The following is a 15,337-nucleotide window of genomic DNA, read 5'->3' on the forward strand; positions in this document are numbered from 1 at the left end:
TTCTCTGTGGGATCGACCCCGAACTTGCCGCTTTACTGTTAAAGTAGTGTAAAATTGGGAGTTTACAAATTACTTTGGTAGGAATCGAGTGAGAGCGAGATTGCATTGATCAAGTGGCAACGACATTTGCTAACTGATCCAACCGGTTCGGTTATCTTCCATATAACTTGATCCATTCACGCAACCATCTCGTTCGAGGCCTTCCACATTGAGGGCAAAGATGGCCTTGTCCTCATCGCTGATCTTGACATCACAGGCCACCAAATCATCTATCGCCTTGTTGAAATCCTCCAACTGCTCAAGAATCGATCTATCACCAGAAAAACTATAGGAATACACATTTCTTTTCATATATAATCGATTCGCCAGAGATTTACTGCAATAGATCTCATCCAGCCTCTCAAGAATGTCCGCCGCGGTTTTCTGCTCCTGAATCTCACGCAAAACCTTATCACCAAGGTTTAAAATCACCACACCATAAGCCTTGAGCTGCATCTCCGCCAGCTTCGCCTGTGCCTTTTCATCAAGAGCAGATGCTTTCCCTTTATCTGCGAGATCGGGCTTCTCCAAGACCGTTGCGCATCCTTTCTCGATCAAGATCGCTTTAATCTTCATCTTCCATAGACCGTAGTCATTTTTGCCGTTGAATTTGTCTGACTCCAAGCGCATTGCCATTTTCGATCGTAGCCTCCTTTGTTCCCACCGGGCGGCGCCAATTGTTAACTTTCAACCGGAGATGATGAATCGAGAATGACGAACAAGATGAAAATCTATTATTGAATTTCTTGAAAGAGAATGTTTTACACAATTTGGATCAGAATCTAATTCTACTCTAACTCTTCCTTTTTCCCTTTTTATCTACAGCTAATCAACTAATAAACCTAACAGTAACTAATATCAAATCCTACGGCTAGGATTTAATCATCTCGATTCGCAGCATCCAACGGCTACTAAGCTTCCTCCAGCTGAAAGCTAAGTTGCTCCGATGCTTTCTTCTTCCCTCTTGATTCGATCAATAATTGCAATTGCAGCTAAGCAATTAACACTCACATCGTTCAATGAGTCTTCTCCGTTGCATGTGTTCTTCTTTTCTCATCTCAAACCTGCAACATTGAATTAGTAAATTTTTTTACTAGACTTTCAGTTGCTAAATTCAATAAAGGGGAATGGAGAAATAGAATTTAGCAACTGAATTTATAAAAGTCTAGCAACTGAAAGTTTAGGTGCTTCATTTTTTTATACCACATAGATTCTTGCTTTTGAAACCTCTTTTCTTCTTTCCCCTTCAACGAGTCTTCTCTCTCCCCGTTGCATGGGTTCTTTTTTCATCTCAAACCTGCAACATTGAATATTATATTTTCTGATAAAATTTAGATGGTATAGCTTTTTCCTCCACTCATCAACTAGCAACCAGAGTTTAGGTACTTCAGTTTTCTTATACATGAAGAAGATTTGTAACCATTTATTTTCCTTACTTTGCTGCCATCTTTATTGTTTACACAATATTTGTTTCTTTAATTTCAGATTGGTGACTCCAAGTTCGCACTTAATTTTTCCACTTCAACAAAATGAGGTTGATGCTATATGTGTTGCTCAGTTAAAGGAAAAATGGATGATGAGTTCTCAGTTTGTGATGATGAGATTAACAAGAAGAAGAAATTGGTGATTGTGATATGAACCATGAGAAATTTGTTATTCTACGATGAGGTGAATGCTCTAAACAACAAGAAATTGGTTATTTCAACTGAAGAAGGTCAAATTTTTTTGGTGTTTTACACCTATAGTTGTCTAACTTAAGTCAACAGTACAAATTGAAAGAGTATGACCAAGGCATTTATGCAGTGTTAAGTTTGCAACAAATTTTTTCAGCAACTAAGGTAGTAAATCGATAAATTTATGTTTTTCTCTATTTTAAATGTCAGACTAATTCAGCTATGCTTTTGTGCATAGTGATTGTGTTAAGCAATCAAGAATGAAAGGGTTCTGATTTTTGCAACATATTAATTTTGTATATCAATACATCACACATTTGAATTTATTTGAGCTAGAAGTGTACCTTGGATTTTGATGTTTGTAGTAATCATGCGTTTTTAACCGATGTGGATGAATCCGTTGAAAGTTGTATTCTTATAAGTGATGTTGTTCGTGGTGAACAAAATTCATAATATTGTGAATGAGAGCAATTTTGTATCGTCAACTTTGAATTGAGACGAAGGTAATTTTTTTTCACTCTTTGTTTTGAATATCATTAACTTTGTAAATGCATATTCAAATGTAATTTTTTAATGAAAGACTTGCCTTAATGCTTTTTATGCATTGGAATATTAAGTTGATTAACTAAATATTTAATCATTTTTTGTTATGTAATTGGGTATGCAAGTGTGCAAATACTATAATTTTTTTACCATGTCATAAATTTTTGTGGTATAAAAATTAGTACATGTATATATGGATAACTATGATCATCACTGGTTGGCTCGAAAATCTTAAATGTATTTTGAGTTATTCATGTTATTTTATTTTTATTTTATAATTGTTAATACCATTTGATTCAAGGTTGCCATTCAAATTCTAACGACTACAATTTCCTTTTGGCCATGTCATATGCAATGACGATTAACAAAAGTCAAGGTCAATGTGTCTCTCATGTTGGAGTATATTGTTGTATCAAGAGTCACAAGTCGTGAATGTTTGAAGATTTTAGTTTGTGAAGATGATGTTGATATTAGGGGTGATTCAACCTTTAATGTTGTTTATAAACAAGTTTTTCAAAATTTGTGACCTACTGGTTTGTTGTTATTTTTCTAATTTTTGTTCGTATTTATGAATCTATGTTTGTTGATCAACATTCTTGAACTATTTATTTATTTATTTATTCAAATTTTATGTTTTTTTCTCTTTGATTCTTAGTCCCACATTTTCCTTCATTCGTATATCTTATTCTAACTAATCCATAGTCGCACATCTCCTCTTTGTCATTTGTTTTATTTTATTTTACTCCACTCATATCAGAAATTAAAATTGTATAAAATCGTTTGTGGAATATGAAATGTTTCATTTAGAGTGGGTTGAGAGAAGTACATTTCTCTTTTGTTATTATTTATAATATTTTTAATTGTTTATAGTGTTATGAATACTTATTGTAACTAACACATATCCTTAATTATGAACATCATTAATATTCTCTTTATCCTCTTTTTTTAATCTACTTACCTTAGAATTTATCTTCATTATTTGAAAATTTTATGTCCCGTGCATAGCACGGGTAATAACACTAGTTTAAACTAAACGAGTAAGTTTATGTATTCTCCCTAGATTGTAAAATGAATAAAGGAATTTATTACTTTAAGCATCAAATATAAATATTGTTCCAATGTATAAACATAAGTTGATTTTTAGCATAAAAAAGGTTATTAATTAAGAAAGAGAAATGAGATGGTAAGAAGAGTAAGAGAGAAATACGAGGAGAGAAAGATAAAAATAAATACTAGAAATGATCAAATTTCATTTTTATTATTTTTTTAATAAATGGATCTCATATTTCACTAACTAATTTTAATTAAATATATTACTCCTATAACACTAGAGTTTATATTTTACTTATTTTTATACTTACCTTTTTCATAGTATTTATTAAACTCCAAATTAAAATGGAATATATATCCATGTATAAGGAAAATATAATAACATTAGAAAGTTAGATAATGTGAAACTTGAACCTAACATTCCCCAACAGTATTCCTTTATTGCAACTTGCTCATATGACATATCGTTGTCTTTCCCCACCTTGCGACTATGCTCATTTTTCATCTTCAGCTTGCAATTTGTAAGTTCAAAAACTCATTAGCTAATTATAAAGTGAGCAAGAAAAAAAATCAATAATTGGCTAAATGTAGAGTTAATAAAAAAGAGTAAAAAAATTACTGGGGTGAGAGAGGTTCGAACTCCAAATGAGACTCCTAAGGCCATCTGCAACACTATCACTTATCCGTCCCTTAAATTACTATTCATGGGTCCCACTATACTTTTTTACTCAATCTCTTAACTAAGGGACGGAACCTGCAACTCTCCATCTCTTATCCGTACCTTAAATTACTATTCATTCAATTTCATTTTTTATTTTTATTTCCAACAAATTCAATTAATAAAAACACACTTCATTAAATAAAATAAAATTACAACTTAAAAACAATACATAATTAAATTCGTGGCAAAATAAATAAAAAAAGACATAATTTAACTCTATATAATTTGATGCTCTAAATTCACGTCAGATCATTCAACTCTGTATAATTTGATGCTCTAAATTCATTTTCATTTTTTATTTTTATTTTTATTTCCAACAAATTCAATTAATAAAAACACATTTCATTAAATAAAATAAAATTACAACATTACACTCTTAAAACAATAAAACAAAACATAATTAAAAATCCTAAAAAAAATAAAAATACATAATTTAATTTCTTCCGACAAATTTTGCCCAAATGTGCTCCATTAGATTATCTTGGAGTTGGGGGAAGAATAAAAGAGATGATTTCAAATGAAAATTGGAGAAGAAAGAGAGATGATTTGAGAGGATTAGATGTGTGTTGGTGTGTGAAATGAGGATGAAATAGGAGTATTTATAGAGTAAAAAATAAAATAAAAATAAAAAAGGAAAACAGTCGAAAATGGTAATATTACCGTTTTCGAAATTTTAATATTTTTTTTATTTAATTCGAAATTTTAAAAAATGAATTATTGCGTCAGCGTGACGAAACCCACTCGCAGGCTGGCAAGTGGGCGTCACGCATGGCCCCAGAGCGCGCCACGTCGAGGGAGCGCGTGGCGAGACGTCTCGCGCGGCGACTCGGCGTGACGGGGGATCCGGCGGGATGGTGACGAGATGGGACGGGACGCTGCAACGCGTCCCGCGCACGTCTCGTCACGGAGGGACGGGACTCGTGCCACCCGCGTAACGCGTTGCGGGTGGCCTAATGATGGACGAATGAAGTTGTTGGTCGTCACTTGCCAACATTGTTAACTAAAAAAAATCTTTTTCCCCCAAAATCCAACCACGCAATATTTAGATTTTTGAATCACTTCAACCTTTTCTATGAGGTCAAATTAACAAACACACAATGAATGTGAAATATTTTGGTATAGAAAAGAATAAACGTTTTTTTTAATTTATACATGTCGTTGTCTATAGACTAAAGTCCCAAAATGGTCCCTAACATTTGACGTTTTTTTGATTTTGGTCCAAAACATTATCTTTTGAATTATTCGGTCCCTCACATTTGAAATCAGACCACATTTGATCCTAAATTGACGGAATGGTTAAAATTTGACGGAAAGTAACAGTCAAACTCGACTTGTTATGACGGAATGTAAAATTTGTGCTGCCTCCGCCATAACCCTTCCCTCAAAATCTCTAATTTTCAAACTCGATTTCCCCTCAAACCCTTCAATCGTGTAATTGCAGCAACCATCATCACTCACCACACAGCACACCTCTCTCCTCTGATCTCTCCTCACTCGAAAACACACCTTCTCCGTCCTAACATTCGAATCGCTCCATTTGAAGCCATCCCACCATCCAAACCCTAATTTCTACAAATTCGCAACTCAATCGTCTCAGCACATATTTTACAAAATTAATTAACATAAATAAACAGCCTTAATAGCATATAAATCTCGGGTTAAAATTATCTTTCTGTTTAAAGAAAAGAGGATGTTGCCGGTGGAGTCCATGAGAAAGGCCTTTGTGCTGCATCGCTGCTGATAATTATCAACACGGAAAGCGACTTGGCCTTTGGAGTTGAAGACCGTGCAGCCATTTCCGTGGCAAACGAGGGATTTCATCCACACCGTGAACGTTTCCTTTTCCGATGAAGAAGAAGAAGATGATGATGAACAAGTGTTTACCGATGGATTAACAAGTGTTTGCCGATGGATTCAGGTGGATTTTTGCCATTGTTAATTAATTTTAGATATTGAAAAAAGTTGTTTTTTTTTATTTTCGCGTTTAAATTTTACATTTTTAAGTTTTAGGTTAATTAGGTATTAGCCATTAATAAAACATAGTTATAACTATTAATCTGGTCAAAATTGATTAAAATAGCGTTGACTGTTACATTCCGTCAAATTTTAACCATTCCGTCAATTTAGGACCTAATGTGGTCCGATTTCAAATGTGAGGGACCGAATAATTCAAAAGATAATATTTTGGACCAAAATAAAAAAAACGCCAAATGTTAGGGACCATTTTGGGATTTTAGTCTTGTCTATAATGTGTGTGTATATATGAGAGACAGAGTGAGCCAATAGGGATTCACCACATAGGTCCACAATCCAAATGTAAATTTCTATCTTTGAATAAATTATAGTAACAAAAATACCAAATTGAGTAGAAACACTGGTAGAAGGTTTGATTTGGTTAATGTTGTGTCAATTTAGTTTGATTGGTAAGAGCATGCCTCTACGGAGCACATGCTCTTTACTAGGCTTAGTCTCATTTTTATTTATATTTTATTTTATATTTTTAGCTAACGTATAACACTCACAATTATGTTCTTCACTATTCTGTTATTTAATTTTAAAAACTACAATTAATAAAAATATTTAATTTAATAATAAAATTTTATTAAAAAATCAAAATTTACATTACAAAATTCCTAAAAAAATTAAAAATTACATAATTTAAATCCTAAAAATTAAAAAAACCATATTTTTTTAAAGTGGGAGAAAAACTTGAATTTTTTCTAATTTTTTTTTATTTTTTAAAATTAATTAAATTGCAAAAAAAGACGCTCACTCGCGGGAGGGGGAGGGAGTGGGCGTCACGCCCAACCCACATCTCGTCACATGGGCTGGGCACGTCGTGGTGTGCCAATGAGCGGCACTCGCCCAACGGTGAGCAAGCTCGTCGCGAGGGCAACCGTTGGGCTTGCTCTAAAAGATTGTAGTAAAAGCAACCAACCGGCCAGCGCCGCGGGAGAGTCCGAACCCGACGACGATCTGAAACCATCGAGGCGGTCAACCAACCAACGTCGTTCTTGGAGTATTAGTAGAGAGACCTCCAACCTAGGGGTGGGGAATTATACCGAAATACCGGAATACCGGACTTACGTACCGAAAAAATAACAAAAATGCCGATTTTTCGGTATACTGTAGTTTTCGATACGATATCATACCGTATCGAAATATTTGGTACGGTAACGGTATTAGATTTCTTATACCGGTATATACCGACATATACCAGTATTTTTTATCTTTTTTATGCTCTACAAATTGAATAACATTAATGTGAAAACAACATTGAATCGAAAATTATGAGTTACAAAACTGGATTTATTTAATTTTGTCTATATCCGGAAAATGAGTGTGTTTGAGGTTATCAAGAAACTATAAGTAAATTAAAATTATAAAAAAAAAACAAGTAGACAAAAGATTAACATAATGAAAGTCGAAATATAGATAAAAGCCAAAATGTAGATAAAGTCGTAAAAGTCTAAATGCAAATAAAAGTCGAAACATATCCTAAAATTAGCTTCTTCTGCCGCTAAGCATGCTTCCGCTTCAGGCACCGCTCTAGAGCCGGATCCCCCAGTGCTAGGCCCGATCCGCCAGCTCCTCCAAAGCTCTAGGGCCCGATCCGCCAGCTCCTCCCAAGCTCCAGGGCCTGATCCGTCAGCTCCTCCAGCAACTGGCGGATGGAAACCCCAGCTGTGTCCATGTTGTCCATGTTGAGCGCAGGTGGTAAGTCCGAACCCGAAGACGATCCAAAATCATCGAGGCGGTCAACTAGAGGTGCCAACGTTGTTTTTGGAGTCTCAGTAGAGAGACCTCCAACCTAGGGGTAGGGAATTATACCGAAATACCGGAAGGTCAACTAGAGATGCCAACGTCGTTCTTGGAGTCTCAGTAAAGAGACCTCCAACCTAGGAGTAGGGAATTATACCGAAATATCGGAATATTGGATTTAACGTACCAAAAAAATACCGAAAATACTGATTTTTCGGTATACTGTAGTTTCGGTATGGTATCATATCGTATCAAAAGATTAGGTACGGTAACAGTATTAGATTTCCTATACCGGTATATACCGGCATATACCGGTATTTAATACCCCTCGTCTTATAAAAATAGATTATTTTTATAATTTTGGGATGTAACGTTAAAATAGACCACTTATATTTTAGACATTTATGTTTTTTTCATTAGAGATAATAACCATTTCTATTAAATCTACTTTGTCTTATAAGACATACCTAAAGAAATAGTACACTATAATATTTTTAAATAGAGTCAAATATTCTGAAATAATGCTTTGATATCATTCTATTAAGTTTGCATAAAAGCCGGAGAAAACTGACCCCAACACTTTACTAAAAGTTTTTTAGACTTTTTAAAAAATTGTTTTTGATTAATTGTAAATCACTCAATTGCACAAAAGCATCCACAACACCCCGTTAATAATATACCAATATGTGTACAAATTCAAATACCATTAAATTGCCAACTATATAGCCTTTTTTTAATTTGATATAAATAAATATAGCTATATAGCCTTCATCTATTTCTACTTCAAATTTCATTTATACTAGTACTATAATGCCAATTGATAACCAAATCCCATTTTCCCACTCCATTTTACCTTGTTTTTTGCAAACAAAGCCCCACGGAGATACGTGAACGTCTGTCTGGATACCAAGGCAACAGTCGCCCCAATTTATTATTAACACACCCACCCATATATAGTAATATTAGCTTTATTTCAAAGTATCTTGAACCAAAACGATTCATAATCACTTAAATCTGACGAAATAGAATAATTGAATTATGGAATGACATCTCACTGTCACACAAACCACCCATCCACCGACTATTAACTACATATTTTATTCGAAGTTATGGGTTTTCATGATTCACCATTTATTTAAGAGTTGAAGAAAAAATAGGGCAACATGTGATCCGATAATAAAATTTCAAGTTTCCGTATATACATTGCATTTATGCGTAGCAACATGATCCAATATTTTGAGAATTCCCAGATACTAAATGATTATGATTCCTATATGATAATGAAAGCATCATCTCTTTATTCTGTTAACCAAAGCAAATCACTCTGACACATACACCAACCCCAGAGCCTTGCAAAGAATATTTTGACCACACCAACCTGGACAAGTTAATGTATACAGACTCTACTCATAGTTCATACGAAATCTCACAACTCCAATGATCATGAGATAATAAATAATTAAAGCAAATTGGCAGACACACAACAAATAAAAATAATGTAGCATGTCCATCAACATTTGCTAGAGCTAGAATTCGAATGCCAAAATGTTCACCAAAATGGAAAAATCTGATATTTTATCGGATAACAAGAATATCGACAAACCTCGACATATACCAATCACACTAAACTGCAGATTCCAAATATAGATTGCAGATAATAGAGAGGACGACAGTCTGCGGGCAACCCATAAGCCAACAAGTTACCTATACAACATATTAAACTGCCACTCAAATATATCATCAGCCAAAAAGTTAGCTCCACTTTCATGCCTTCCCGTTCGTGCGCAGAGGAGTGATTATAGTAGTCTAAGTCAGAAGCACACCTATCGTTTTTCCACGAAACCTCATCATCTTTGCATCATTTTCTTCTCTTCCCACAACCAAAGAGCCATTGGCATGCTTGTTACACTTATACAAACAACAGTGAAAGGGTGAAATTAGAAAATGAGAAGGACAAAACAACCAAATCCCTCAATGTTGTGACTGGATTATCTGCTATTGTGTGTCAGGCCACTTCTTGTTACAGTCCTGCAGATAATTATGCGTTAGTTCATAAATCATGGTGATGGTCTCAAACAAAGACTCAGAGCAAAACAGAAGGGGGGCTCTCATGGACTTACATAATAAGTGCATATGATAACTATTAACAACATTAAGTGAAGCACCACAAAAAAAAGTTTATTAATTCTGGGGGGGGGGGGCAGCAATATGCATCTCTCAAAAATCTTGACAAGTTTTATGCATGCAATTAAGAATATAAGATGACTGAATGACTTCTGTTGGGCAGTAGTTCATGTCATAATCAAGGGCATCCAGCATTTAGTCGAGCTTGAATATGAACAATTGCTTCAAAAACAATTATGTGCTGCACAGGAAAATTAAGTTATTAATCCTAATCGATATGCTTCCAAACCACATCAGGCCAAGGAAGACTAAGCAGCTCAATGTGAAATCGTGACAGTTATGATTCAAATACTGAACCCACATATTGAGCAGAATCCAATGCATGGTTTCCAAGAAATAAATATCATTAGTTGGTACAACAATGAATAGTTAGCCATCATGATTCGACACACACAGTCAACAAAATAGGCTGCTATTTAATGTCGGCATACGGTGGAGAGGTCAATGTAGCTGGGACAAAATCAGAAAACCAGGACACATCACGTGACAAGACCAGTGTACTAAGGAAGGAGAACATGAGCAAAGGACAAAAAAAACGCTCAGCATAAACTAGGTGACTTTTAGGAGAAGATTTTTAAAAATGAGTCTACCGGAAAATGCAATGTATAATATAAAAAAAATTAAACCACACAAATATAGTGGAATAGATGATATATAATATCAGAGATAGAGGATATGAAAATGGGTATTTGCCAAAAAATTTACACACCAAGTATGCAAAGGTCCATAAAAAGAATTAAACCGTTAGCAGCTAACAGTGTACTAATGCATCTAAGATTCCATTGGCAGCTATCAGTGTACTAATGCATCCAAGATTCAGTTCCCACGCTACGTGTGTCCAGAATTTTTTTTCGCATCTGATCCACAGCATATATACCTAAAGGCTAGAGAAAGACTAACAAGGAAAAATACTTAAGATAGGTTTACTCATCAAGACAATCCTAGTATGAATAGATTTTTGGCATACGCAGTCAAGTAACTACGTTTCTAAATACTAATATAAGTCAAATCAGTTCCTGCTGTTCGGAACCAACGACAATATATTTTCAGTAGGTGTCTTCTAATGGAAAACCAAGCACAATAGATCTTCCAAGCTACTCTATGTTATGATACAATGGGGGATGGAGTGGGAGTGGGTGGAGTCATTGGCCCTTGTCAAGAACTACTACAGCATACCTTCCAGGAAGCATCTGAGAGCTGTTCACTGAACTCTTCGAATTCCCCAACCTTTTGGACCTATTATCATGTTCCTTGTCCACCCGCATTGCAGCCACCTCCTTCTCCATAGCAGCCACCTCCCTTCTCATCTTTTTGGCCTCCACTTCCATTGCTTTAGTCAAAGTTTCTACCTTCCTTGCTAACATCTGATTGTGGAAAGGACCAAAAACCTTTAGCATTAAGGCAATAGCAACAAAGGACTTAGAAAGGAAAGAAATCAACCTCAATTGCATCATCCTTGTCTTTGAGGCTTTGACCCTTTTCATGGCAAGCTTTCCTCAATGAAATCACCTCTTTTTGTAACATATCGTATAACAACCCAGGCACACTATCTTCTTTTTCAGTAACTTGTATGTCACTAGGTTTTTCTACCTGAGATGCTTTCCATGCACTACTTTCTGTCTCAGTTTCCTTAGTTCCATCACAAGATTGGCTCTGCTTAAAGTTTGGTCCTAGTCCATTAAAGAGAACTTTGGACCTGTCCAAAGATCTTGAACCACCATCAAATGACTTTGATGTCCCTTTCGCATGTTTCAAGACTGAACTGCTACCAGAAGATCTTAATTGGAATGATGGTGATATCTTGGGTAAGAAACCATTGGAAGTCAATTTTGAAATGTTATCAGCTCCACCCAGCGACTGGCGTCGTAAAGGGCCATTGCTTGAGCTTCTTCCCTCTGATGTACCACGAGTTGCTGTGTTTGGTGATCTCAAAGTCTCTTCGAGAACTTTCAAACGTAGCTGATACTTTTCCTGGTGTGGAAGATATATGTTTAGATTCATTATATTTTAGTCAAGCTTTCTGGTTTTAAAACAATATAGTAAAATAAGCCATTTACTTTCAACTGGGCTTCAGATCTTGCTGCCCTCTCAGTGATGGCTAACTTGTCCTTGAGTGTCTGCATCTCCCCCTTTGAAGATAGAGAATGATATTATGAGAACTTACTCAAAGTATTGACTTGTGAAATACTACTACTCCCACTATCGCATACATATAATTTTGACAAGTAAAGAAAGGATGTATAACTAACTACCTGCAAGAACCTTCTTTCTTCTAACCATTGTTTGACAGGCATTACTTTGTCATTAGCATCTTTCCATTCATTAGCCACCACTGTCGCTACCCTATTAGCCGTTACCTTGGCACGAGCTAATTCCCGATCAAGAGTTTTTCTTTCTTCCTGAAATTAAAATAGTTTTAGTCACTTATGCAAAGAAAATAATAGAATAGTTTTGTACAAGTAATGATGATTTGAACAGTGTTGATGTGAATAGAACATTACATTCATCTCCTGAACTTTACGTTGGTAGTCCCGTACAGCATTGGCAGCTGCGCCACCAGCAAGCACAGCCTCTTCGAGTTCACGTACAGTTTGCGTAAGTTTTTCAACCTCGGCAACCTTTTGCCGATGCATTTTGTCTAGTATCTTATTTTCTTCCTGATCAAGCATATATGATCTTTCATTGGAGGAAGAAGACAAATTTGTCTGCCTTCAGACTCTTTTTAGATAAAAAAAGAGAGAGAACATCACAAACCTGGCAAATTTCTATCTGCTTCATCAGTTCTTGGTTCTTGTTTTGAAGGTCATCGACCATAGAAGCTTTTGCCAGTGCTACCTGTACAGTTCTCTCTGCTTCAAGTAGAGCAGCCTCTTTTGATTTTGTAAGCCGGTCCAGTGCTTTGTTATCATCCTGCAGCTTTGACATCTAGAAGGAACTAGGAAAGGTTATTTCATTAATGCTCTCAATAAGTGTAGTTCAACGACAAGATCAGAAGCATAGAGACACGGACCTCCTGGCGAGCAAGCTTGAGCTCAGCCTCCAATGGAGCCAGGATTGCTTCAATTGGAGGCATATCATCATCCTTTTGGGCAGCATGAACTCTCCTAAGAGTGGCTTCAGCTGCAAATTGAGCCACCATGGAAGCCTTCTTTTCATCATTAATTCTTTTGATTTCAAGATTCTGCCCACAAATGTTAATTCCCATTAATGTTAATTAAAGAACGAACATTATCAAAATTATATAACCCGGAAGAAAAGGGGGAAGGAGAAAATATAGAAAAAGTACCTTGCTTTCCAGAAGCGATTCTGTTAATTTGAGCTTCTGATCCACCTTTCCCAACTCATCAGTTAGCTAAAGTAAAACAAAGAAACCTCAGATTTCTGACATGATTCAAGTTCATCAAGGTACTTGCAGGGAAGGAAGAAAATGAACTAGCTTAAATAGTTTTAACACATAACCACTACAATATACATGAAAGGCTGACTTCAGATTAATGGCCCAAGCCAAATTATTTTAGACTCTTGAGTTCTTCTGAAATGGAAGAGCACTAGCAACCTAAATTGATGGTGTCATATCCAATACATGATCCATTAAATTGACAAGGGTCTGCATATGTTATAAGACCGATAAAAGAAATATAATAACCTGATACGCTCATACCTTTCTTCCAATGTTGTTATAGCTATGGAACTTGGAAACTGACCTATGGGAAAATTAGTTCTCAAAACAACACTACATCCCTAGTTTTAGACTTTTAGTGAAGAAAAAGAAAACTCTTCCCAGTTTTTTTCCATATAAAATACTATACACAAGGCTGAGATCAAGATGGCCACCAGTATGGCCACTAACAGAGACTGAAAACACACACTCTAATAAGGACGGTTAAGAAAGTCTAACAGCGATGATTTCAATTTTCAAGAGTGGTAAAACAAGTCATTACCAACAACAATTACGGAATCACAATATTATCAAGTATAATATGATGATAAAAGATTAAAATTGGATTGCTGTACATTGATATCCCTTAACTCATCCCAATACCCTCCCCTCGCAATCAATCCCATTTCCTCTGAACACAGAATATAGATTAGTCCACGAAAACAAATTTAAAATAAGAGCAAAAGAAACCTCTTCAACAGCTTTTTCACGAAGTCTCTCGGACAACTTTAACGCCTTGATCTGAGAATGGGCTTCTCCCAATTCCCTATCCTTATCTGCAAAACAGCAGCCCTCGCTAAAGTGTCCATTTTCATCTCATAAGTTTCTAAAACATCACATAGTGGTCCATTAAAAATACAGATAAAGCAAATATGGATAAATAAACTAGGATATGATTTTGTTCGGAGCTTGCAATTAACCTCTATTATTTCTAAATATACAATTCCCTAATTAAATGCACATAATATTGGCAACCAGAGCGAGAATATAGTGGATCCAGCTGAAGAGACTCACCTCTGACTTCGTTTTCCAGTCGATTGAGCTCCACCTTCACCGGATCCGAGCCATGGAGCAGATTTATAAACTCATCCGCGTCGAGGCTCGGCCGCACCGACGCCCTCCGCCGCGAAGAACCCTTGCTGCTTCCCTCCTTGAACGACGCCGACACGGTTAGCGGCGTGGACGTCTGCGCATTGCCGCTGGCCTCTCCGGGATTCCGCTCTTCCGCAAAGGCAGCACTTCCCTCGCCGGAAACCTCCGCCATCACTGATCTATTTTCTCCTTGCACCGCGCATCAAATTTCCGAAGCCTTGCGTATTAATTATCACAATGCCTGTGTATAGATACAAATTTATGAGCGGGTGAGAGAGAGATTTGGGAGAGATGAATTTAAAAACAGTGCACACTGCTGCAGTGGGTATAATATGAGTGAAGATGATAGAGTTTTTTAGAGAGAGAAGTGATTTGGGACTGTGTTCAAATCGGCGTGATTTTGTTTCTCTCTCTAGAAAAAAGGAAAACAAAAAAAAATGAAAAAAATTACAACTAATTCAAAAACTTTTCTACATAATTACCAATAAACCCTTAGGCCATCCACAACAGGAATAGCTCAGTAATAGCCCAGCCATAGCCTAGCCACTGCCATATCATCAGCACTAAAAATCCTCCTGCCACATCATAAATAGCCCAGCCACATCAATAGCCACATCACTAATAACAATTATATAAAATGACATAATTAACAATCACACAATATACGGAATTTAATTTACGAGACATATACGGGAAACATTAATAATACGATTAAAAATTTAAAAAGTACAATAATTTAAAAATATTACAATAATTAAAAAAAAGTACAATAATTAAAAAAAAGTACAACAGATCCTGGCAGTCTTCGGAGGTAGGCTTTCGCAGATACTGATC

The 15,337-nt window shown here is 35.8% G+C and overlaps 1 protein-coding gene across 1 annotated transcript; it reads right to left on the reverse strand.

Moving 5' to 3' along the window:
- Positions 1-9,201: 9,201 nt before the first annotated feature.
- LOC121759258 (microtubule-associated protein 70-2-like) lies at positions 9,202-14,918 on the reverse strand. The gene is made up of 11 exons (XM_042154798.1): positions 14,426-14,918; positions 14,102-14,187; positions 13,259-13,324; positions 12,983-13,153; positions 12,727-12,897; positions 12,474-12,629; positions 12,225-12,371; positions 12,030-12,101; positions 11,413-11,943; positions 11,149-11,336; positions 9,202-9,816 (listed from the first exon to the last, which is right to left on the reverse strand). Exons 1-11 carry the CDS (start codon positions 14,673-14,675, stop codon positions 9,777-9,779), a joined length of 1,878 nt encoding a protein of 625 aa, XP_042010732.1. The 5' UTR covers positions 14,676-14,918; the 3' UTR covers positions 9,202-9,776.
- Positions 14,919-15,337: the final 419 nt, after the last annotated feature.

Source organism: Salvia splendens, chromosome 12 (genome assembly GCF_004379255.2).
Source record: "Salvia splendens isolate huo1 chromosome 12, SspV2, whole genome shotgun sequence".
Lineage (NCBI taxonomy): Eukaryota > Viridiplantae > Streptophyta > Magnoliopsida > Lamiales > Lamiaceae > Salvia > Salvia splendens.

Bases quoted from the DNA above. Each gene is read 5' to 3' on its own strand.
- LOC121759258 (XM_042154798.1), bottom strand. From the start codon at position 14,675: ATGGCGGAGGTTTCCGGCGAGGGAAGTGCTGCCTTTGCGGAAGAGCGG. The intron at 12,372-12,473 runs GTAATGTTCTAT...TTTTAATTTCAG, and splicing joins GTAAAGTTCAGGAGATGAAT to GAAGAAAGAAAAACTCTTGA. The intron at 11,944-12,029 runs GTAAATGGCTTA...CTTCCACACCAG, and splicing joins GATCTGAAGCCCAGTTGAAA to GAAAAGTATCAGCTACGTTT.